At 37.8% G+C, this 25,194-nt stretch overlaps 1 protein-coding gene across 1 annotated transcript in view; it reads left to right on the top strand.

Moving 5' to 3' along the window:
• The window catches only part of LOC105382164 (tyrosine-protein phosphatase Lar), a 337,896-nt gene that overhangs the window by 291,076 nt on the left and 21,626 nt on the right, over nucleotides 1-25,194 (top strand). The window contains exons 10-18 of the mRNA XM_048631524.1: nucleotides 4,703-4,813; nucleotides 11,619-11,744; nucleotides 12,261-12,410; nucleotides 16,119-16,252; nucleotides 16,685-16,835; nucleotides 20,473-20,496; nucleotides 22,951-23,051; nucleotides 23,597-23,659; nucleotides 23,814-23,943. Coding sequence (XP_048487481.1) covers nucleotides 4,703-4,813; nucleotides 11,619-11,744; nucleotides 12,261-12,410; nucleotides 16,119-16,252; nucleotides 16,685-16,835; nucleotides 20,473-20,496; nucleotides 22,951-23,051; nucleotides 23,597-23,659; nucleotides 23,814-23,943 — 990 coding nt within the window. The remainder of the gene's footprint in view (nucleotides 1-4,702; nucleotides 4,814-11,618; nucleotides 11,745-12,260; nucleotides 12,411-16,118; nucleotides 16,253-16,684; nucleotides 16,836-20,472; nucleotides 20,497-22,950; nucleotides 23,052-23,596; nucleotides 23,660-23,813; nucleotides 23,944-25,194) is intronic.

The raw sequence follows: 25,194 nt of genomic DNA, 5'->3' as shown, positions 1-25,194 counted from the left end.
CAATCTTAGATTAACAATAGTTCGTATATTGTTAATCTAAGGTATCAATAAATTATTTTTTGATTCATCTACCTTTCACCTGAGTCTCAGAACCCTTGCGCAGGGGTGACATATAATTTTGCTGTCTGTACCGCACATATATACCTGTCCTGTCGAGTGCATGCCCCCCGTGGCCCGAGGCGAGCTCAAGTCGGTTCTCTTTGATACCTGCTGGTTGGCTGGTGGCTTAGCTCCGGTTCTGAAACTTCTCCTTCTTATGTGTAGGTGACAAAATACAAGCTACACTGAGAGTGAAAGGATTTGGCAGTTAGATCATCATCATCATCACGACCCATTACATCCCCACTGCTGGGGCACGGGTCTCCTTCCAATGAAGGAAGGGTTTAGGCCTAGTCCACCACGCTGGCCAATTGCGGGTTGGTGGACCCCAACACAAGCAAGCTTGCAGTTAGATAAGCTTCAGAAACATGTGATACGTCGTTCGAGTAATTCTTAAGGCATTTTGTTTATATATTCACAACGTCTGAGAGTAGTATGTTACTACGTCCATTAATTCTTTTTATTGCAGTTTTTATTTTTTTTATTTTAGCGCCAATCAAAGTTTCTTAATAATATTAAATTGGGAGCTAACATTGCGATCGAACTGTATATTTGGTTCTATTCTAAATAACCCCTTAGCTCTTGATTCGTTAAGTCAGAGTAGACCTACTGTATCGACCGACCCGGCTACCTAAATGGGGCATTCAACTTGTGGCTCTATTATGTTGTTGCCACAGACCATGTTACCTGAAAGACAACGCATAAACCACTTCAGTATCAGAAGACCAAATCCAAATGAATGGAGGCGGGTGCGGGTAGAGATAATATTTTTGTTTTTATTAGATCCTTTGAAGACAAAACAAACTTTCAATGCCATCCCTATCGATTCACTAATCTGTTAATTAATATTTATAAAAATGTAACAAATTATAACATGTTATTATTTAACTCTAATAAACAACTGTATTTGGAAATTCACCATTCACTATGTGCCGGGCCAGCTCATGAACAAAATCATACTGCTTAATATTAGCGAATTTAACAAGGATGCGATGTGCCCGTTGCGTACTATACTGAAAGGTGGCGACCACCACCGTGGCCACCTTATAGTGGCGGCGCGGCGCAGTGACGTAGCGTTTTGTCAAACTAATGATAGTTATACTTTTGCTTGTCGTGTTGGAGTGACTGTAATTAACTATCTCAGCATATTAATAATACTAAAAAGACTCAGGATTAATAAAAAATGTCATATGTTTGTACTATGTCGATTATTTATCGTGTATAGAATTCTACCTATACTTATTTATTGTACGGTCAGCTGCAGAGAAACCTGACCCGCCTCTCATAGTAACAATGCTTCTGAGAGGGTTCAGGTTCCTCTGACCCTTACTGTACCTATTTAATTACCAATAAGACCGTAATAAGTATAAGTTTATAGGCAAACACTTTTTTTTTCTTCAAACCCTACAATAAATAAAAACATTCAATTACACTCACATAACCCAATCCCTTTCGGCAACTTAACAGCGAATCAGTTCGCAGGTCACGTTAAATACAGATACCTCTTTTAAATTCAGAAGGCAAAGCGCCACAGAGCAGCACCTTCGTCACAATCCGCTTTGTTACTCTGTGGTCCCCGGGAGCCTCCAGCCGAGCAGGTGACACGCCATTTTATTTGATTGCCACCGCTCAAATCCCGTGGTGCCAACTCGTGTTATAATTTTGGCGCCCAACGTGGCAGCGGGCTTATGGGATGGAAGCTATTTGTTTTTGCTTTAGTGGTCTGGATAAACAACCATGTAGTATGTGTTTTGATTTCAATTACAAAAATACCATTGACTCGTAATTATGTTGTGAATCAAGGATTTGGCGCCCAACGTGGAACACGAATTTCATACCGACTGATCTACTTAAAACAGTAATATCAAATCAAATCTCCCCTACAGTACCTACTTCTATTGGACCGGAAAGAGCTCTCTAAAACCCAAATGGTCGGTTAATATGTCCGTTATATTTCAATTTGTGACACAGTAGCGCAAAAATTGATAGCTATAAATTGCGGCGGCGGCCACAGTGGCGCTCCTAGCGTTCATATTTTGTACTTTTGCGTGGTTTTGCGTTGTTTTTATTAAAACCACGGCCTCGTCTCGTCCTAGTGCCATGTTTCACTGTAATTACATTTTCTTTGTGCGCTAGTCGGTTGGAGCAAGCGTCGGCATTGTTGGATCACAGTTTTTTCTGTCACTTTTCGGCTGCTGGTCTTGGCTTGAGTGAGTCTTTATTTTTGTGAAAAACAAATATGACCTAGTTTTTGCACTCTATATACAGGGTGACTTTTTAGTCACTAACGAAATTTTTTCCATGAGTTAGGTATGTACAATAGAGTCGATTTCAATGAAAAAATTAGTAGGTAAATTTTTCATGATTTATTTTTTTTGTATCCCGAAATATTGGTAAAATATGGTCACTGAGTCACTGAGCAATAAATGTTAAAAGCGATAGGTTTCTCACGAAACAAACAAAGCCGAAATTAGACCTTATTGCCGCCATAAACCAATAAACTCTCGTTTAGCGTGAGAAAGGGGCGGAGCTTCATTTTGCAAAGGATGCCGCCGCTAATGGGTAATGCGTCATCGATCTGACGTCAGTCGCCTGCGCACCGCCGCGTCACACGTGTCTCTGTTTACTCAAAAACCCTTTTTCTTTCGACGCGCGCGCACCCCGGCCCCGGGCCGACTTGTGTTATGTTTGTGTGTGTGTGCTAAATGTATTCTAACCAAGAGTAGGAGTAGGTATGTCGAAGAGTCCCAAAATCTCGCAGACCTCAGAAATAAGATAATTGTCGCTTTCGAGGAAGTGAAAAATTACATTGTGGTGTTAAATAAATTAAAATACAATGAGTTGAAAGTGTTGTGACGTGCCAGACTTTGTGTAGATGTGTAGAAGGGACTCCACTTCGAACAATTTGATACTTCATCAATTGTTCATCACTTACAGTGATTGAGGAAGTGTGTGCTAATTACGGTGTTGCGGTAAGGTCCCCTTGGATTTGGATTTTTATTGCAATTTGACGGTTCTAACTCTAACCCCTTGAAAGTATCGGGAAAATCATTGAGCAACTTATGAATTTATTTGAAACTAGCTGTTCCCGCGAGCTTGGCTTCGCCTTAAATAGTTTTCGTGTGGGAATTCCGCGATAAAAAGTAGCCTATGTTCTTTTTCAAGGACGAGACCATCTGTATACCAAATTTCATTCAAATCCGTTCAGTAGTTTTGGGCGTGAAAGAGTAACAGACAGACAGACACAATTACTTTCGCTTAGTTAGGATTCGCGGGCAAGTGGGCGTGGCCAGACGCGCTACTCGCGCTACTCGCGCACGGTGACCATGAGTCTTGGTTTTCTGGAGAAAACTTTGTGTGCCAATATCTTATAATTTTAGTACTGAAAGGTACTGAAAGAAAATACACGTAAGTTATATTTTTAACCAAGGAATGTTATATTACAATTTCGTTACTGACTAAAAAGTCACCCTGTATAAGTTATAGACTGTAAATCATATTTCATCTTTATTCCCACAGACATATTTTATGAAATTTTTAGATACCTAAAAAAAAATTGGGTTGCATACAGCATTTCCCAAGCCAATTGAAGCCTATAGAAGGCATAAAACGTACTAATCTTGAAATTTCATTATTACTCGTATTACCTGATTAATGTACCTAAGAATACACTATCGTATTTATATGGGTTAAACAAATTTACTTTCCTTATCTATTGTTAAAAGATGCCACTGACAGGGATAGGTGAAAGACCCAGAGACCTTTGCCCAGCAGTGGGACACAATAGGTTAAATACAAAAAAGGTCCAACTCAAAATAGACTAGCAAAAGCGTCGAGTGAGTTACCCCCCATGGCGGGAAACTAGCCTAATGGCGGCTCTTCCCTAAGTTCTCCTGTTATTAGATCATAAATCTCTATATATTTACTGGCCCGCCTGAATAATAACCTGCCGGCTCGCTATCTTATTTGAGATAGTTCTGAAAATGCTTATATAACGCGGAAATCTTTTAGAAACACATTTTATTTTGGTGCCTCGCGAAGGAGAAATTTTCATGTAATGAAAATGAGTTTCTTTTTTTAATAAAGTCTCTAGCTGAGGTGTCCGCTTTTATTAAAACTAATTACTTAGGCATGTTTTTGCTCCGACCCAGTGGTGTATCTAGTGATAAAAACATATCTCGTCTGGATAATTGAGAAATTTCTTGTTGTTCTAATTAACAAATAATCAACATTGATGCTGATTCTGAAGGCACAAAATTTATTATTCGCAATAGTCGTTCGACTTACCCAAAATCTCATTGATTCAATTTCACCAAAAGTTTTACGTTTTCTCTTTTTTAAATTTGGCGCCTTCCGAACCGAAATGTCTTCTAAACCCCTCCTCTTATATCCTGTTCCATGCAATGTCATAGGAACCCTTATGCCAAACCATGCAATGCAATAACAACCCTTTTGCAAAAAGGAATTTTAAGCTAATGCCAACATTGACTTATAGGTATCTATGTATCTTTCTGTCCATATACAGTGTGTATACATTAGCGTAAAGTTCCTTTCTGCAACTCAACATTAGCCTCTGATATTTAACCCCTATTCCTCGTTGCAGGTACGCTCCAGATCGTGAAGAGCGAGGAGGAGGACCAGGGCAAGTACGAGTGCGCGGCCGAGAACGCGATCGGCACCGAGTTCTCCAAGCCCACTTCGCTCTACGTCAAGCGTGAGTTATTCATCATCCAGGCCCTGTAGCACAGGGCGCTATTAAGACGTGACAAGAGTTCTCCGTCGCGCTCGCTCTTGAGGCTATGCGATGTGAGTGAGCGCGATGCAAAACTCTTGTCATGTCTTAAATGCGCACCGTACTAGCTCTTCTGTACGTAATACACTCACGTGCAAAGAAACAGTTCCACTGACAGACTTCAAATGGCCCCAACTTTTTAAAACTTTTAATAGGAAATTTTAACAAAATATTTACGTGTTTAGTTGGTAATATTCTGATGCACCGTTAAATGTACTTATATATTACAGAAGGCGTCATTAAGTTTTTTTTTTACATTTAGGGGTAATTTGATCATTTTCTCAATGGAACTTTTTCGTTGCCCGTGAGTGTATTTGTTTAACATAAACACAATTAACAACGAATGAGAATACACTGCGACCCACACACTAGGCAAGCCTGTGACGTGAAGATGATTATTACCTACGGGGTTCTAAATATGACTACTACGGTTCCCATGGTTACATATCAGAAATGTAGTTAAATTCATGGCGTACTAGCTGTTCCCGCGCGCTTCGGTTCGCCTTAAAAAGTTTTCCCGTGGGAATTCCGAGATAAAAGTACCCTATGTTCTTTCCCAGGGTCTACACCGTATGTATACCAAATTTCATTCAAATCCGTTCAGTAGTTTTGGCGTGAAATAGTAACAGACAGACAGACAGACACAGTTACTTTCGCATTTATAATATTAGTTAGGAAGTTAGGATTAGGATTAGTTAGGATTATATATGCCAAGATTTTAAAAAAACGGCATCCACGGCTCAACGAATTCATATACACCTTTTTTATATTGACCGCAAGTGTTAGATACTGTACGAACGAGTGCAAACAAAAATGTGTATTACATAACTTACCTAAATCATAATCTATGTGTAACAACAAATGAGTAGGTCCGCCTATGGTAAACGGTTGAAAAAACCTGTACGAATACAACAACTTTAAATTCCCATCATGGCTTTATTACGTACCTGTCCGGCACTAGACCACTAGTCATCAATAGACCCAAAGGGCCCGTGACGTCATAATCGTTGCCCCCATATCGTCGTAAAATAAAGGGTGAATGAAGGGCCAACACTATTCCCAACTTTATGACTATAGCCGGAATATAGACGATGCCGGTGGCCTAAATGGGATATAAAAATAACCTTTGTTTTAGTGACGTTTGAAAAAGTATACTTTTATAGAAGCTGTGATGGGAGCCATTTGCAAGCGTTTGTTTTTAGTGTACCGAGTGTCGGATTCATCAATAAATGGTGTACAAATTGGATAATTAATCTTGTTGGGTTAAATTTTATGCATAAAAGTTCAAAAACCAATACTTTTTCGGTAGTTGGACGAGTAAAGTGATTGAAAACGTTGTTAGATCTGCAAATGTATTATTGTTTTTTATAGCAGTACTTTTTCTTAGAATTTTTTCCATATCTTGTAGTTTTTTAAGTACAGTAAATTAAATAACGATTTTCCGGTTTTTATTATTGTCAGAGTATAAAATCAAAATATGTATAACGAAATCAATGAAATTGAAGACACTTTACGAAACCGGATTATTAGCTCACGCGGTAAGCTTTACATTTGAAGTGCAGTGTTTAAATTCGGGAGTCTTCCTGTATCCTTGATTCAATAAGCTACTTGGGGCTGGCACACTCGCGTAGAATGTGATTTGATATCAGCCCCGCGGAATAACAAGTGATTCTGACACTTCGACGAGTCTCCAACATTTTCTCCGATGTTTTCTGGGATTTTGTAAAATTTCATCGGTAAATATTTGTGTTATTGGATGCAGCTGGGAGTTTCATGTTGGGTTTAGTTCCGCAGAGAATATTTAAACGGTTTTGGGTTTGTGTGTCTTTCCTATCTTTTACAATAATAAGAACATGAAACGGCGTAGCACCGTCTAGTATGCTACGAATTGCTACGAACTTCGTAGGCATGTATGATGCGCAACGAAAAATTTAAAACAATTATCATTTACATAATAATATCATCGTAATAACTTATTCCAAATAGAAGCAGAATACAACACTTCTGAAGCACCAACTTACAACCAAATACTACGTACAGACTATACACATAAAACTCATAGCCATAACTCATAATAACAGTTTCCATTAGAAACTCTGTTGAAGCGATAGTGTAATGTCCGCCCCCGCCTCTTGATGGCCTCGGAACATGTCAGTAAGTTATGTGGCCCACTGTACCAGACAAGAGTAGTGTACAGTCAGAAAAAGTAATATGTGTGCCATCCCAGCGCAAACAGTTTTACCTGAAAGGGTGGGTTGAAGATAGATGATTTAAATTATATTATATTGATATATAAACAATCTCTAATAAGTAAAATTTGTGTCGCATATTACCAACAGTGGATCATAAAATTAATGTGTTTGCGCTGGGGTGGCCAATGTAGCTCTTTTGCCGACTGTACATTTAGATAACGTGCCTCTGAAAGCACTGAATTTTTCAGTTTCACACCACTAGGTACTTATGTATGTACGTGCCGGGAAGTAGCTACTAGTTTCGTGCCATTTATTGTATAGTAAATATAGAAATGTAGGTTTCTCCCTGGGACAAAATATTTGAAATGGCACCCGTTGTTATACTATTATTTTGCCTAGTTACTCGATACCGCAAACTTATTTTTGCTGTGATATATTTATTGTTGGATATGATAAGAGCTCTTACACGTGGAATCTTATTATTCGAGTGGAAGCTTTTAGTATTATTTCAGCCAATATCCTATTGAAGCTCATACTGTATAACCCTGTATTTTCTCATAAATAGAGGTATTATGATATGATTATCTACTAGGTAAAAGGAAATTTCATGTAAATATCAAATAAAACAAAGTGTCTTTCTTAAAATATACTTACGTTCACGGTTTATGCATTTGATATTATCAAATTATCATCTCAACTCAAGTTATCTACATAGATATTTCAAAATTTTGTTTTACAATAAAAACACTTTCTTGGAAACCTATTATATGGTAAAATTTCCTGAAATTTCAGCATGGCTGGCTGGGTCAACTTTAAAGGATTCTTACAAACACCGGTCCTTTTATCAGAATGAACTTGGAAGGCTTTGTCAACATGATATTACGAATAATTAATATTACATCATTATAAATTACTAGAATTTTACCCTGAACACCTTTTATCGCGGTCTTCAGCTATGCATGGTAAATTTAATGAATACCTATAGATATGATGGAGTTTAATCATATTTAGTTAAGTAAATAAAATATTTTTTCCAGTTATGACAAAGGCATGTCAATTGTTATTTAAAGTTTAACCATCCGTTCGTGATAAAAAGTGCATTTCGGCGAATCATGTGAATTCAGTGAAACCCAAAAAGCATTTTTTACGGTTATAGTAACAGGTAAATTATCTTTTTAACTGTCCAAACTGGTCCAAACCGAACTCCAACTTGCAAAAGCATCGACACAGAACTCAGCACGACCGCAATAAAGTAGGAAGTAAGCAGGCGTACCAACATACGAACATGCCGCTCGCTGCATCACATTTGTCAGCGTCCGCCCGCCAACGAGCCACGACACGCAGTCACGACAACGTGACCACACAAAATGTGTTTTGAGTTAGCCGGGGAATATTGGAAACAGCTTGCAGTTTTCTTGCGAGATTTCCTTGCTTGTCGTTAGCATGTTTGTGCTGCATCAGTCATAGCTGTTTGAAAAAGGATTTTAAATTATAAATATCCTTTAAAATATTTATATAGCTTTAATTTTAAATATTTATACCAATATGCAGCCTACTACTACATATTTCACTGCAATAAAAGTTGTCCAATGTTTAACAACCAATAGCTTTAAGTTTTAGATAAGCTAACACAATTATTTTTTTCAATTATATTATATTGCAAATATATTATACCTAGCATGGCACAAAACCCAACTGCACAAATTAAGAAAGCAGGTACTTATTCCAAAATCTTAAGCGTGTTCTTTACCGACTGTATTCAATATTTATTCATCCAATTTCTCAAGCAATCTTTTGCCAGTCTCATCCACTAGTTTCCCAAGTAAATTCCGGGAAGGTTCTCGAATGGAGCGCAGAAAACTTGGCATTATAATGAACAGTGGGCTGCGAGCGCATTTGTCACGTCAGCTGACGTCACAGGCTAGCGGCAGTCACGACAACATGACCACAATAATGGAGCACGATGTATTGCGCTTCACAACTACCGCTGCAACAGTTTACAACGCTAACCTTGCTAAATTAAATTGAAGCCAGTGTCTCGATGGCTAAATTATGTCAACGGATTTATAGTAAAGATCAAAAAGCTTTTTTTCACTTACTTACTTGAATTTTGAAAATGGAATTTACGCAACAAACCAATTATTTTTACCGGCTCCTATACGTAGGTAATCGTAGTTTTAACACTCCTCCGTAAATATTCATACATATAATTAATTAATAGAAATTCATAAAATCTTCGCTAAAAAGGGTAGGTAGAGGGTAGAGTAGGTAACTGTCGAACTTGTGCAAGTTTATAATAACGTTTCGATGTGTTTGATGTTCCCCAGTTGTTTATAACGATGTTAGTGGAATGATTGGGAAGTTTATACATATGCGTTAAGTTCCTGGGAAGGTAACTTTCTTAACAAGTTTTAACGTTTGAAAAGCACTGGATTTTCCCGAGTTTTAAAACTATATTAAGTTCAAATATGATCAAAGTGTTGTTAAATAACTTGGTTAATGTTATCTAAACAGTTGAATGCATACACATGAGTTGAAGTTAAAATTAAAACAAAGTGTAGCATTTAGTTATAGTTTTTCTATTGCCAGAAGCAATGAAAAACAAGGAAGTTGCCCTTTACGTACAAAAAAATGTACAAAAATTTAACAGGCCAATTTTATTGGTCAACGATTAATTCGTTTTTAAAAATTTTCAGCACGTAACCGTAAAGTATTTATTAAAAAATATATCATCAATAAATAATATGTATGTATTTAGGTAGGTGCCTGTGTGATGCTACTGACTAAATGCCCTTATCCCTTTCACTCACACTATACTTAGGTATATCCCGGCGAATGTGTGAGCGAGAGTTCATTAAAAACCGCCGGTTCTAATGGTGGAATGTGCTGGAACAATGCGACGCGTCTGGAGCACCGAGTGAGAACTACACAAGCTATCTTTCTTTTCTCAGACGCCTTAATTAAAGGCGGCCAGTGGCTTATGGAATCAGCCGAGCCAGCCAGCACTAGCGTAGAGCAGAGACAAAATTATTTTACTTTTTTATTTGTTTTTTTTTATTACAATTAAAAAGTTACTAGTATATTTGCTGTTGTGGGATGACTGGTGAAATTTAATATTCAAACACATTTGTTACATTGTATTTCCTTGCCTTCGTATTTTTTTATTTTATTTTTAAATAGTTAGGTAATATTATTTGAAACACGACCGGATCCTTTGCTCGTGTATTTGTAATTTAATACGCGTTCGCTTCACCTTTAATTTATAATTCCCTTTTTACATATTGCCTCTTCATATGTCTAACTTCGGGGTAAATTAAATTGAACAGCGTAAATTGATCAAGTAATGTGAGTTACGACTCTCCAACTTATTAAGCAATGAAAATACTGGCAGCACTTGATAAAAAAACAGTTATTATATTTTTGAATACAAACTTTTTATACTTAGTGCCATTTTTGCCATAGTGGGTTAGGGCATAACCAGGTATTAGTTATTGACTTTTGACACATCTGTCAAGAATTTTATATGGAGATGACGTATAATTGATAAACCAATCCCAGTCGGTTAGATAACCGACAATGGAGAAATTGGAAACCTTATTAAGAAACCGCTACAAACTCTCACACTCTCTCGTTTCCTTAAGATACAGTGCCTAAAGTTCTTTTATATTCATTAGGTTGGCAATAAGCATGAACTATTAAATATAATTTTTATTAAAATATTTACATGGCTACGACTGTTCTAAAATTATACCTATATGTATATTTGAGTCAACACTTAACTAATCATTACTCAATACCAGGTACAATAAAGCGAGAATAAATTGCAACAGTGTACTCAAAACTAATTTCATTCCCGGCAATTATTTAAGTCAACTTTAATCATTTTAATGGAATGGAAAGGCGAGTAAAATAATTTATTTTTTCTGTGGCCGTGTTTCTTTGAGTCATTTAATATAACTCGGCCTGTAGATTCAGGTCTTGTGTCAAGAGCAATAAAGACTATTGTTGTTTGTCATTCAGATAAAGGTAGCTGGAGTGGCAGCCATCTTTTCTTGGACTCCAGTTTATTTGTTCATTTCATTACTTTTTTACTTCTTTTATTTTTAAATGTTACTGTCGTGTTCTAATTATATCGTACAGCAGCGTTTTTTTGTCAAATAGTGGCAAACTTAATTCATTTGATGATTATATTATATATTGTTTTTAAAGTAAGCAATATTTCACTGAAGTATTCAGAGATTTTGGGCACTAAACAGTATGCTGAGACTAAAACTAATAAAATATTGTAGTGTACTATCACTAGGGTATCTCCATATAAACTTTATTGGTCACGTGACTTTTAGTACTAACGGAAAGTTAATTATTTTTTTCAAGAGAGTCTAAAAGTCGTAAACAAAAGTTGTTCAGAATGACCCGCTGACTCATCCCCCTTTCGGATTACTACACTAATATTACAACACCCTGTATACAGCCTAACCTGTTTACGTACAGTCCCTACACCCGTATTGTGCAATAAATACTATTTTCCCTTGCAGTGCGTCGAGTGGCGCCGCAGTTCTCCATACCGCCGCCTCCGTTGACCGAAGTGATGCTCGGTGGGAACCTCACCCTTAAGTGCGTCGCCTTCGGATCACCCATGCCCACAGTTAAATGGAGAAAAGGTGAGAAAAAATATAAATTACTTTATTGTTTAATCAGTGTCTCAAAAATATGAGTCAAACATAAATAGAGTAAATCTTAAAAGAAATGAACATGGTTTTAGAAAAAAAATATATTACTACCCTGTTAACTGTATCCTTTAATACGGTTAAACTTTACAATAAACGCAACGAACCCAAGCTTCGCCCTAGTAATCTATACTTAGGCCTTGTTTCACAATGTCTGGTTAGTGGCTACCTGTAGATAAAAATACATGCTGTCACTCTCTGTTATAATTTTTTTACAGTGACAGCATGTATTTTTTCTCACAGCAAACCACTAACCAGACATTGTGAAACAGGGCCTTAGTAAAATATGGCATGTGTCCCACGACGTTTTACTGACAGATTCTTGGTAAATAAAGTTAGTTTTCCCAACTCAGTTTCCCAACCAATGCATGAATTGGACAACTGTCAACCTTTACAAATTATAATCCATCCAACCTCCGCATCCTAACCCACAAACGTCAAATCCGCCAGGCCTCTCACAATGGCTGACGCCGGAGGACAACCCGCCGCTGGGCATCAACGTGCTGAAGCTGCACGACATCCGGGACTCGGCCAACTACACGTGCGAGGCGGCCAGCGTGCTCGGCGTGATTGAGAAGACTGCCTTGGTGAAGGTGCAATGTGAGTGTGCCCTTTTTATAACACCCTGTATAGCCCGAGTCAAGGTGCAATGTGAGTGGTAACTTTTTGCAACACCTTGTATAGTATGTACCAGGACCAACCACGACGACGCAATCTGAGTGTGCACTGCTGATTATTGCGTGTGAGTTACCATAGACAATCGGATGTGGAGGAATGTTGGAAGAATGATGATGGGCATTTGTTTTGTTAGCTGTTAGTTGGATAGGTTATGTAAGGTTAGACATGAGAGACTAGGCAACTACACGTGCGAGGCGGCCGGCGTGCTGGGCGTGATTGAGAAGACCGCGCTCGTGAAGATGCAATGTGAGTGTGCACTGCTGAATATTAAAATTCATTAAATTCAACTTCTAAAAAATTAACAGTCTTCGGATAGGTCGGTTAAAATTGATTTAAAAAGACGACTGAATTATATCAACAGATCAGCTGTCCGATAACCATATTACAGGCTCTGCCTAGTTTGGGGTCGAATAGCCTCGTGTGAGATTTCCCCACATATTAGGTATTATAATAAAGAAAATAAATTAAATTTATATGAATATTTTTAACACAGAATAAGAACAGACATAAAATAAAACATTACGTTTTAAAAATCTGTATTGCAGCAAAAATAAATCGTTCATTTACCGCACATATTAAAAAATAATTGAGTGTCCCAACGAATTATCTTGGATCTAAATCTTTACACGGCACGGAAGGTAAAGCCGGCACACACGGCGGCGACACGTAACATATTGTGTGCTAATACTGGCTGAATCCGCCCGCACCGCATCATCATTAAAAAGAAATTAAACTGGCCAGTCACGACACCGTCATTTTTTATAAACTTAGAATTCTCGCAATATTGAATCTGTTGCTGAATAATTAAATTGTGTTTTAAGTTCTCAGTTGTTACCTTGTTTTTATAGATGGTAAGTGTAAGCATCTTAATCTAAGTATTTAAACATAGATAGATAGATACTGAGTATAATAAACTGAATATAATAATTCTCAAATTGAAAAATAATATCTTTACATTTCACTTATTTACAACTTTATTCTCCTTCATTTGGTCCCTTAACAATACAGCCATAACAATTACGCTAATGATTAATTAATTTGAACCGCTGCTCTTCACTTTCAATTTGGTGTAAATACAAGCAGAGGCAATATTAAAGAACTATATTATTTCTATGGATATAAAATATAATATATATTAATCATGACCAATTGAAATAAAAACTTTGTTGCTTTATGGTCATAGAAAATAATCACCCTAACCCTCACTTAATATAGGTATGTATATTTGTTTACTTATGTGCTGAGAGTTTGATTACTACAAAACAATTAGTTTACAAAACTTCCCACAATCAAAAAAAAATCTACCTATATGTGTGTTTATGTATAATAAAGTGAATAAGATTAGTTAGGTAAGACAGTACTGTATTGTTGTTACGATTCTAAAGATTTAACTTTATTACTCTTGCCCACTGATAAAATGGTCGGTAAATTATACAAGTGTACGCAAGTAACCTTGCCTCTTGATGGAAATAAATTTTAATTAAAGCAGGTAAGTAAGTAGCTAAAGATAACCAAATTATAAAATTAGCATTCTGGCCTGTGTCTACTCAATTTATTATTTTTATGGCCGAGCCCTCACCAATATTTTACGCTTTTTTCGTTAGCTAGAAGTGATTCACTGGAAAATAAACTTTAAAATATAGGGTATATATTGTTAAGGGACCAAATTAAGGAGAACATTAAAAGTAAGCAGTCAATCAAATTTTGAATTAAGTACCTTATCTAAAAGGTTAACAATATTGTCTTTTTCAATCTTCAATTCGAAATAATAATATTGTTACGGCAACTTCAAACCTAATAAATTTCAAGAAATTGATCAACTGAGACAGCTGTAGGTACTCGTAACCAATCGAAAAGGTCTACTGTTGTGCTATTTGTACCTCTGTAAGTATTTTAAAATTGATGATAAATAAATAAAAAATGGCCAACAGCGAAGCACATTGATTGCAAACTGTTGAATTGGTTTAAATAAAATACTTATTAATTAAAATTTAGATAACAAGAATAATATAACAATGAACAAAAAACACCATATCTCAAGGATTTTATACAGGAACAGTCATGATCGACGTTGATAAACATCACTATATCGCCATTCGCCATAAATACAACACTGTGATTGGTGGAACGGGCATAAAACGAGTTTATCGACGTCGATAAAGAACCCGTGTAGCGGCCGCTGGACTTCCAGAGTCCGCAGCGTTCATTATAATTAACCTTTTCAATAGGGCCACAAGACCCTAAAAACTCATTCTTAATGTCTGCGCAGTAGGGATTATTTTAGCATTTAACAAAACCCTGCCATGAGCCAGATGTAAATTGAATGGAAGTTTCTGTCATGTTGATTAATGATTAAATTTTGATTATAATTGTTCTGTCTTGGGACTTGGTTGAGTAAAGAATAGGGATTTCGTGGGTAGATTTGGAGCGGAAGGGCTTATTTGTTTCAAATTAAGATTAAATTAATTTATTGGAAAGGTATTTTGTCAATGAATTAATCAATTCGTTCTGATGAACTTGAATAGACGTAATTCTGTTTAGTATATCCGTCTCACGATCAGTTAGGCGTGTATAGTTAATGTACAATCAGCAAAATAGATATGTGTGCCATTCAAGCGCAAACAGTTTGATCCTAAAACTCATGGGTGGAAAATAGTTAAATCAAATAAGATTTATTTGATACATACCTACTAACAATCTATAGGTTAACCCGAATATTCATAAAAAAGTTACTGATAATTTTAGCTATTGAACTGTTCTGTCACTGTCTGACAGAGAACAATTTATTCTTTGAGAGAGAGGGACGAAACATTTCAATAGCTAAAGCGTCCACTAACTTTTTTATGAATAGGGGGGTAAGTATTTTTCATGTCTCGTATCATCAGTCAATGGATCATAAAATTCTGTGTTTGCGCTAGGGTGGCATACCTACCTGTATATTTGGCTGACTGTACCTATAGTTGTTACAATGTCTGTACAATGTGGTCTCAGTCCCTCATGTACTGTCGATGCGAGGATGGCTGAAGCTGCATGCAATTTGAATCAGAAATTCCTTTTGTGATCCAAGATTGCGGTAAGACAGAATTCTGTATTGAATCATAGATAAACGTCTGTTCTGTCTATCCTACGTATGCTATGTAGCCTAAAACCTAATACTACTGAAACATTAAGATCGGAAATAAGTATTTACACTATTATTATTATGGTGTACCTACATGTGGAGTACTTTCCTAATCATTATTGAGAATGAAAAAAAGGCGATAACTAAGCATGTTTAAAAATTATAGACTATACAACAATACAGTGACAAAGTTGGGTCAGCAAAAAAAGGGCTTCGGCACTCTCGACTCAAAATTGTCCTGCTATCACTGAGTTATCATTTCATGCAATTATGTATTACTCAAATTGTTGTTAGACAGCTCATGTAAGATTTAAAAAAAAAACATTTTTTTGTTTGCTAACTTCTTTCTTTAAAAAGCTTTCCTGTGGCAATACCGTTTATCTCTCATAGCATTCAGAGCCATCCATCAGTCTATCCATACTTACGTTTAGTACCACCACAGAATACATATACTCACAGTACCACAATTATGCCCGGACTAGTCCCCTAACCTCCCCCAATCTCCGCAGCTCTACCCGGCCCGCCGAGCGAGGTGCGTGCCTCGGAGATCACGGCCACCACCGTGCGCCTGGCCTGGAGCTACTCCGGGCCCGAGGAGCCGCAGTACTACGTCATACAGTACAAGCCGAAGTATGCTAACCAGGTATGTGATTGTAGTATAGTGAGTAGATATGTCTCAGTTTAAAGGAGTCCGTGCTAAAGAAGAGAGAGAGAGGAGATAGACAAGTTGAGCAGAACTGGAATATGGAATGCAGCACTGTGATTGGCTGAATTGTTGTTGAGTGGCTCTGTTTATTCTGAGGTAGATTCATTCAAGTGAGACCGCATGCGAAGAAGGTCTTGGTCCCTAAAACTCGTACACTAGTACGCTTGTGAATTAAGAGTCGCGTTTCCTATCTTAGTCTGGTGCCTCAATCTCCTACCTCTGCGACTACTTTAACATGTACAGTAAGGGGCAGATAAACCTGACCCCCCTCAGAAGCATTGTTAGTATGAGAGGGGGGTCAGGTTTCTTTGCACCTGACCCTACCTATACTTATGCAAATAACTAAACAGCTATTACTTATTTAACCAGGCATTCAGCGAGATATCCGGCGTCATCACCCAATACTACGGGGTGACGAACCTCTCCCCGTACACAGAGTACGAGATGTATGTCATTGCTGTGAACAACATCGGCCGCGGCCCGCCATCCGCGCCCGCCGTCATCACCACGGGAGAGACCGGTATGTGAATTGTGAACCCACTGTATTATTGATTACACTGTGCGATAGACCGGTCTGTGGACCCACTGTATTAGTGACTACGCTGTGCGATGCGTTCGAATTTCAATTTCGATTTGAATTTTGTGAATAGGTAGAATGAGGCGTTTGTTAAAAAAAAAAAAAGTTCCTTTTTGGAGAAATAGATGGCGTTGTCTGGGGTTGTACCAACTTTCAAACCCTCAGAACACACTCAGATCACAATATGTTATTCTGTGAGGCTAACGAAATGTGAAAGTGACGTAGGTAGGTAGAATTGTAGTATTATTTTCTCTATGATGTCGATGTCACTGTTGCTTCAGCGTTCAGTGCGATTGTGCGTACAGCCGTTCTTTTCAAGTTTTCTCAGTTTCCTTGTGTTTCTCCTGTATTAATTGAGTTGTAGTTGAGCTATCTGCTCCTCCTCCCTTGATACTGTAGAGTTAGTGCACTTGAGATAGTGACTCTTACCTTATATTACTTACTTACATTACCGCGAATGATTTAACTTACTTACGTGAATGAAAATCACTTGGTATGAAATGATCCGAACACAACCATGAATGTTTTCGCAGTTTCCAATCAAATTTTCGCACATTTATCCGAGTCGCCTTAATCCATTGTTGCGCCTGGCTTTCATCATTTGGAAATTTATGATGTCCTTTATTTTTACAAGTTGCGACGGCACACATTCTCATCTTGTCTTGTAAGTATTTCTTTGGGATCTTATTTAGGATCATACAATAAATAAAAATAGAAAATCAGTTCTCGCACGCAGCACCCGTTCAAACGGCGCGCATAGAGAAAAGAACACTACGTGACGGCCATAGAGAAAAAATAAACATTCAAATACTACTTATCTATGTGTCTTGTTATTGTTCTATGGTCTTGTTGATAACGCCATCTTACATCTTTTTTGGTAGTAAGAGTAATATAAAGAGATGGCACTACCTTCTACTAAAAGTTCAGCCATTAAGGCACTGACTCCCCCCTGGTGACGGCGCGGGTAGAACTATTCACAGAATACTTAGCACTATCCCAAGCCACATGCAGTCAGCCTCGGAAGGATGGCTCGCGCTACCACCCGACATTTAATCACAACTAGTGAGTTCTTATTCTGAGTTTAGTACTCTTTGCTCTCTATGTAATTTTTGACAGTTGGTACACTGCGTTTTCACGCCATCTATCGGCTTACCCAAAAGCTCAACTGACAGCTGTCAAGGAAAACGGCTCATTATAGTGCAACGAGAGTCCTTCTGTCGGGTAAACAAGAGTTTTGTTATAGTAAATACCTTCAGCTTTACAAGTGAGAAAAAAACTAAAAAGTATTCCTATTACAGGAATTATTAGTCCACTCCAAAGCATATTGGATTTATCCGGAATTAATATTAAAACATTCCTCGCGAACAATCTTCACGTATCATTAAATACATAATAAGGAAGCATAAGGTTGAATATCGCTCGAATCGTCACATGCTCTCATGTGTGCGTAGTACTGCGTAGCCTGCCGCTGACGGCATTGTTCGTTCACAAAGGCATTTTTTCTCGAATTCTTTATTCCTGTATTACGTCAAAGGCTGAAAGGGATATTCTTACATATCCCGGCTCTCCAACAATTGTTTAGATTTGTGTATTTCTGTTAGTGAACGGGCTGTGTAACTGTGCTGCTTTCAAAGATTGCCAAAGGTCCTGCCAGTCGTGATGTCAAATGGATCTATTGTGTGTGTTTATGTTTAGTTCAACCAACTTTACTGACCTACCATAGACAAACGAATCATCACTATGCCGATAAATTGGCTTCTCTATTATATAGGTACAGTTTCGGTTTTAGCTAAGCGGGATTACCTTATTGCATTGGTTATCGGCTGTGGTAATGAATACCACTTTAAATGCTGGCTGAGGTATAAATACTGTATTGTATTCATTCCAAAGCAGATAAAAGTGACAGGTTATAAATAATAAATACCTAGTTATATCTTCAGCTCATTTTTTTATTATTAGGTACCATTTTCTAGTTTAGACACTAAATAAAATTAAATTCAAATACCTATATTTAACTTTAATTTTGTTATTTCCATGAGTAATAACATCAGTATTTATTACTTTCGTAGCTAGATACTAATACATTTTCTTTGCAGCGAAAACTTTTCATTCCATAAAAGTAGTTACGACGCTGTCATTACTGGCTTATTTCCTTCCTATCTTAAGTTATTACTGTCATGTGTATCGCTGAATTACTACATTTCTTTATAACCACAACCATTGCTTCAACGTTGGTACATAAGTAGTTTTAATTTTGTATTGTTTATGCTATACTCAGTTCTAAGGTATTTTCTTTGGTAACATTTTCATGCGTGCCTTTAAACTACGACGTATGAAAACAATCGAAAACCGCCGACTGCTTCATGTAAGTTCGCTTAGAATGATGTTTGTTTGTGACTTGTTTTTTTTTATTTGCACCGTTTTTTAAACTACTACCCTGAGAGCACAGATAATGTGGTTCAGCTACATATTAATAGAAATTTACTTAATTTATTTAATATTTTTATCTCGTAGTACCTATATGCGAGATTCTGAAAAGTATGAAGATTATTGTAGGTAGGTATGTTCTTTTAATTATTTTGTAAACTGAATTAGCAGCCCTGTTTCAGACGGATCTTAATCTTAAATCCGGTATAATATCTTACTCAATGGCATTGTTCTTTACGGTCAGCATATACTTGTATATTAGAATTCAATACTATTCTACCACATCTTCAAGCGTCATGTCCTACTCTTCAGAATAAATCCGAACCTAATTCGAATCGAACATATTTTTAAAGACTGACCCATACAATTATTATAAATCGTCGGTTGAATTATGTTTTTGTGCTCTCGCGGTATGTGTGTGTTAGTGGTAGTGTACTCAGTTTGTACTCATGCACCATTCTTTTGTTTCGTTTCGTAGTTTGGCGTGCCCCTTCACACTTAACACCTATCCCGGGTGCAACTATTTTTAGTGTTCCGTTTTTCCGGTTATAACCGTGTGAAACTTGACGTCAGGTGGAAAATAAGATCTCAGTTGTACGTATGTGTGTACCACAGGGAAATTTATGCTGGCCTAAATATTTTTCTAGCCATAAAATAGTGATCTACTGAATCTTACTATATTCTAGGTCTAGTCTAACTTTACCTCTAAAAGTACATCTGCTATCATCTAAATGTTCCTATAAGATTTCAAACCTAAATAAACTATGATATCGGTTGCCATGTGATTTAGGGTTGATTTTCAGTAAAGGTCGTTTATACGACCTATTATAATCATATTATATATCTTCTGAACAAGTTCAGATATATTAATGTTGTTACCATCTGAATTTATTCATTATATTTTCCTCAGTAGATAAAATTATTTATTTGACGGAGGAAATAAAACTGTTCTGGAGTAGGTAAAGAAATTTTTAGGTAGACAGATTTTTTTACACTTTGAATCCTTTCCGAAAAATTGATCAGTTTTCATCACAACATTTTCCTACTCTATGTCCGGAACATCCTGTGTGAACTGTGTGTACTTTAGGCACTAATTTTCAATACCTATTCTATGAACTAATACTATATGTTTTCCCCCCGTGCTCGCTTGCAGTGGATTCCATGTATGGAGGTGCCAGTAAGTAAAATATGTATTGAGTATTATGGTATGGTATTCAGTAGTATGGGTTTTGTTTCGGGTCTTCTTTATTTTATTTTTTGCATGTTCCGGGATTACTAATTTACTTTCTTGACTCTGTTTCAATTAAAATTAACAACATAATTGTACATAGATAAGTATGTAAATATAATACAAGTTCCAAACCCACCCAATTTCTAAATTACATACTTATTGCTGAGATTTGCAATAAATGACTCAATAATACAACAAAGCATTTTATGAGCAGAAGCTCTGTCTCGACGGAGGCATTCATAATCTGAAAACCATTTGAGAAATGAAACTTTGATGAGATGATAATAAAAAGTGTCCGGGAACAATTTGTCCTCCGTTGTATTCCTTTTACATTTGTAATAAAGAAGTTAGCGACCTGAGACCGACTCACCTTCTTACTTCCCAACGGATACAAAAAAAAGATTCTTAATTTTTCAGTTTCGACCTTTTTTATTTACCGTTAAGTAGTTATTTTTAAATCAACTACTCGTTATTAATTATATATGATAATAGACCTAACAACTTGTGCTTTTAAAATATAACACAATGCGCTATAATCTATTTCCTGTTTCTATAACTTGTATTTGGCCATTCATCTAAGTACCTACTACTATATAAAATTCGTATAAAACCAAACAACGAGAGTATCAGTTAAGAAAGAGCCCAGCAAAGCCTCCAAAGGGGATTATGGCGTTTTAATATCGCCCCGGCTTCCCGAAAAACTTTTATTGTCCCTCCCATCCAGTAGACAGGTATTATAAACAAACAGACGGGGATTTTTCATTTCTGCGACGACCCCTATTCTTGTAGCGCTGATTGTAAATCCTATTAACCATTGTATTGTCGGCGCCCATTGTCACACTTTTATTTACATTTTCTACATAATTGAGATGGACTCCTCTCACTTCTTAATTTAATATCGTCCTGTTTGGGATTAATTTGTTTCGTGCCAACGGGTGTGCGTTTGCGTACCCTTACTTTTTTGCCGGCAAAATATATTACGGCTAAATGAAAATTAAATTGCGCTGTAAAATGAAAGTATTATTGAGTCAGTCACGCTGGAATACAAATGTAGATTTTAAATATTTTCATTTGGAATTCTATGTAAGAATTTTTACTAAGAAATTTAAAATATATTTATTTAATAAATTAAAGAGTAAATTCATAGCATATAGGTGAACACTAATATTAATTTACTTCCGTTTATTCATCGGTTTACAAAGGGGTTGCTCATATCATTTAATAAATAAACCTCATCTCTTAATATCATCTGCTTTTTCACTCAAAGGTGGGACAAAGCTTTCTCATTTTATCTCCAATACAAACAAAGAAACCCTGTGTAAATATTTTTAATAGAATCGAAATCAGTCAACATTCATTAATTGAATCAAAGGGAATTGGTTCATTAAGAATTGTTGGTCCTTATTAATAATGTATAACGCACGATGGCAAAACGTTTCTCGCTAAAATTCCTCCTCATTATTATTTTTACGTTTTGTTTTAGCTCGTTCGGCATTTTAACCTTAAAAATACAAGTTGAAAATGGAACGTACGAAGAGCTCTGTATCACATCGAGTCGATTAAAGCCGTTGTGTAGTCGCTTCTTCACTCGCAAACCATTAAGGATGATTCTCAAGTTATTTTACTTTTGTATTTAGAACGGTTGAATGTTGTTTTCGGTTGTCGATAGATTATTTTTTTATATATATATCTATTGATCGCGTTATTAAAATTTCATTAAAAACCTGCCTACTAAGCAGTCATAGAGCAAAACAGGACAAAATAAAGTTTTTCCCCTTTAAACTCGTTTCACACATTTTATTATGCATAGTTCTAAATTCAAAACCCATAACTTCAGAATCAGTCCCTGTGACCACACACAAACAAAACAGCTAACGGCTTTGGGATTATCAATGGTCATTGCGCGATCATAAAATATGGTACATTGTTTATTCCAAATCTAGTTTCGAGTCGGACTAAGGTTTAATTTCTCCCTATTGCAACTTCCGTTTGTAGTAATAATGGGTATTTGATTATTTGATTCCGTTTTTAACGTCATATTGCACAAGACCATTTGCTTGTAAATTCACATAAAAGTAATATAGGTACATACCAAGGAGTGAATATGTATATTATTTGAATACATTTGTGATGCCATTGGTAGCTAGTTTAACTTCAGCCATATCAATACATTAAATTATTTAAGTATTTTAAATCTCAATAACTATCCATACTCCAACTATAAGTTTTGACAGTACTCAATGAAAAACACTGTGCCTTCAGAATTGCTACCAATGGCATTACAAATATTTCTGTACCAACAACCAACATTCCTTTCACTTCCAAAAAATCTGTACCGAAACTAGATTTCCCCCTACCTTCTTTTCTCCCCTGGTCTGACCCCACCCCCCGTGTGCACAGAACCGGGCTCAGCGCCGCGCAACGTGCAGGTGCGGCCGCTCAGCTCCAGCACCATGGTCATACAGTGGGACGAGCCGGAGACACCCAATGGACAGGTCACGGTGAGTACAGAGCCCCTATCACAGTCGAACTTGGCAATTAGATAGCGTTGTACGATACTACACATAAATATGGAAAAAGAACAGCGCCGACGTAGTCACATTTGACATTGACAGTTTACGATACGCAACGTTAACGGAGGTTCGAAAATCCTATCACCTTCCTTTTCCTCTGTCAACCAGGCTTTCGCGAGCTCGCGACAGAAGAAACGTAAAGCGATCCGTTTACGTTACGCTTACGTCTGCTGTGTCCATTAGAGAATAACCTTCCACTACTAGAGGTCACTCTGTGCTGACGAAAAATGAACGAACGAGAGATCGGACATTAGTAGCATTTCTTATCTATCAAAGATCTTACGAGTGTATCACGCTATGTCAGATTTGCAAGTATTGTTGATTGCTAATGTACGGTGTACGGTAGAGTAGGTAACAGGAATCTTTCAAACAATGCCACAGCATTTTCTGTCCTTGCCCTTTCCAGGATCTTATACCTAAATGTGGTTACATGTATTACTAGACAAAGGTGGTAATGTTTGTTTTTTGTTCAGGCCTACAAAATCTTCTACACAACCGACCCATCCCAGTCTCTGCAATCGTGGCATTCTCAAATGGTAAGCTATATTTTAACTACCTAAATCCTAGATCAAGATATTTTAAAGATCATTACAAATAAGATACGCACACGGACAACATACATGTCTCAGATGTTACACATTGGTTCATTTGTGTTTCAACATCCCCAACTCACCTAACCCCCTCCAACAGATGGACAACAGCCACCTGACGACGATCAGCGAGCTGACTCCGCACACGGTGTACACGATACGCGTGCAGGCGCTCACGTCGGTGGGCCCCGGCCCGCTGTCCGCGCCCGTGCAGGTCAAGACGCAGCAAGGTATGGATGTGAAACAATCCTAGTTGTTCAAGACTGTTTAGATTAGTTGATTGATTTAATTGTTTATAATTATTTGTTTGTTTAAGTTTAATAAAGTTTATTTGGTTATGTTTATAGGTAGGTAAAGATCTAACATAGTTATTGTTTGTAGTAGGTATAATATCTGGTAATAGTTTTAATAGTTTGTAAATAATACCTAGTTATAAGTTGTTTATTAATAAATAAACTATGAGGCTTGTTAGGCGCGATAATAGATAGTAGATAGTACCAATGAGGGCGCTTATGGTGCAAAGCGCTCTGATTGGTCGACGCATTACTTGCCCCGCCTCCCACCGCCCGCGCGGCGGAGAGCGCATTTAAATATAGGCGGTCCGGGCCGCCTCGATCATTCCGCTCGCAGCCTCCAAGAAGCAAAGAAGCCTCCAAATAATAGAAGAAAAAAGCCTTCTCATTTCAAGCACCTCCTGCCCGACAATAAGAAGAATCCCTGCTTGCTCTTCGATCAGCTTCACAAACGATTTTCACAAACGATTTTCGCAAACGATTTCTACAAACGATTTTAATGTGACGTGCTAGATCGAAGGGGTGCGTCACATTTTCTGGTCCTTCGAGCCGGATTGAAGATCAAGCATGGTGAACACAAGAAGCGCCTCCAAGTCAGCCTCGGTAGCCGGTGCCACGGACAGCACCGGTACTGAGGCCACCGCGACGACGGCAACCACGAGCAGCGGGGATACCTACACGTCGACGGGAGCATCCACGGACACATCGAACGAAGCATCAAGCACTGCGGCCGCCTCAGAAGTCACGGCGCCCGCCTCCGCTACAGCCCGTGTCCCTGCCCCCGCGCCCCCCGCGCCTACCCCTGCGACGCCGAAGCCCGTCAAGCCGCACACGCCACGTCGCGCATGTTCAAATGCGTCTTCAAAGGGTCGCCGCCGGGAGTTGCTGAAGGCCAAGGAAGAGCTTCTGAAGAAACAAATGGAGTTAGCCGCCGTACGGGTGGCCATGCTGGAAGAAGAAACGGACGATGAAGAAGAAGAAGACGACACCTCCACCATAAGGGGTGTCCGGATGTCCGAGTGGGTACAACAAAGTAGTCTCGCGCTGACCATGCAACCACATCACGCCGTGCCGAGGGAAGACGCCGGAGCGACAGCGGGCCTCCCACGCCGGACATCGATGCCAGAGCCGCGCATCGAAGCCAGTCCACCGGGAGCCGCACTGGAGAACGCCGCGCCGCCGTCTGCA

The sequence above is a fragment of the Plutella xylostella genome, chromosome 29 (genome assembly GCF_932276165.1).
Source record: "Plutella xylostella chromosome 29, ilPluXylo3.1, whole genome shotgun sequence".
Lineage (NCBI taxonomy): Eukaryota > Metazoa > Arthropoda > Insecta > Lepidoptera > Plutellidae > Plutella > Plutella xylostella.
This window is presented reverse-complemented; position numbering and strand designations above follow the sequence as displayed.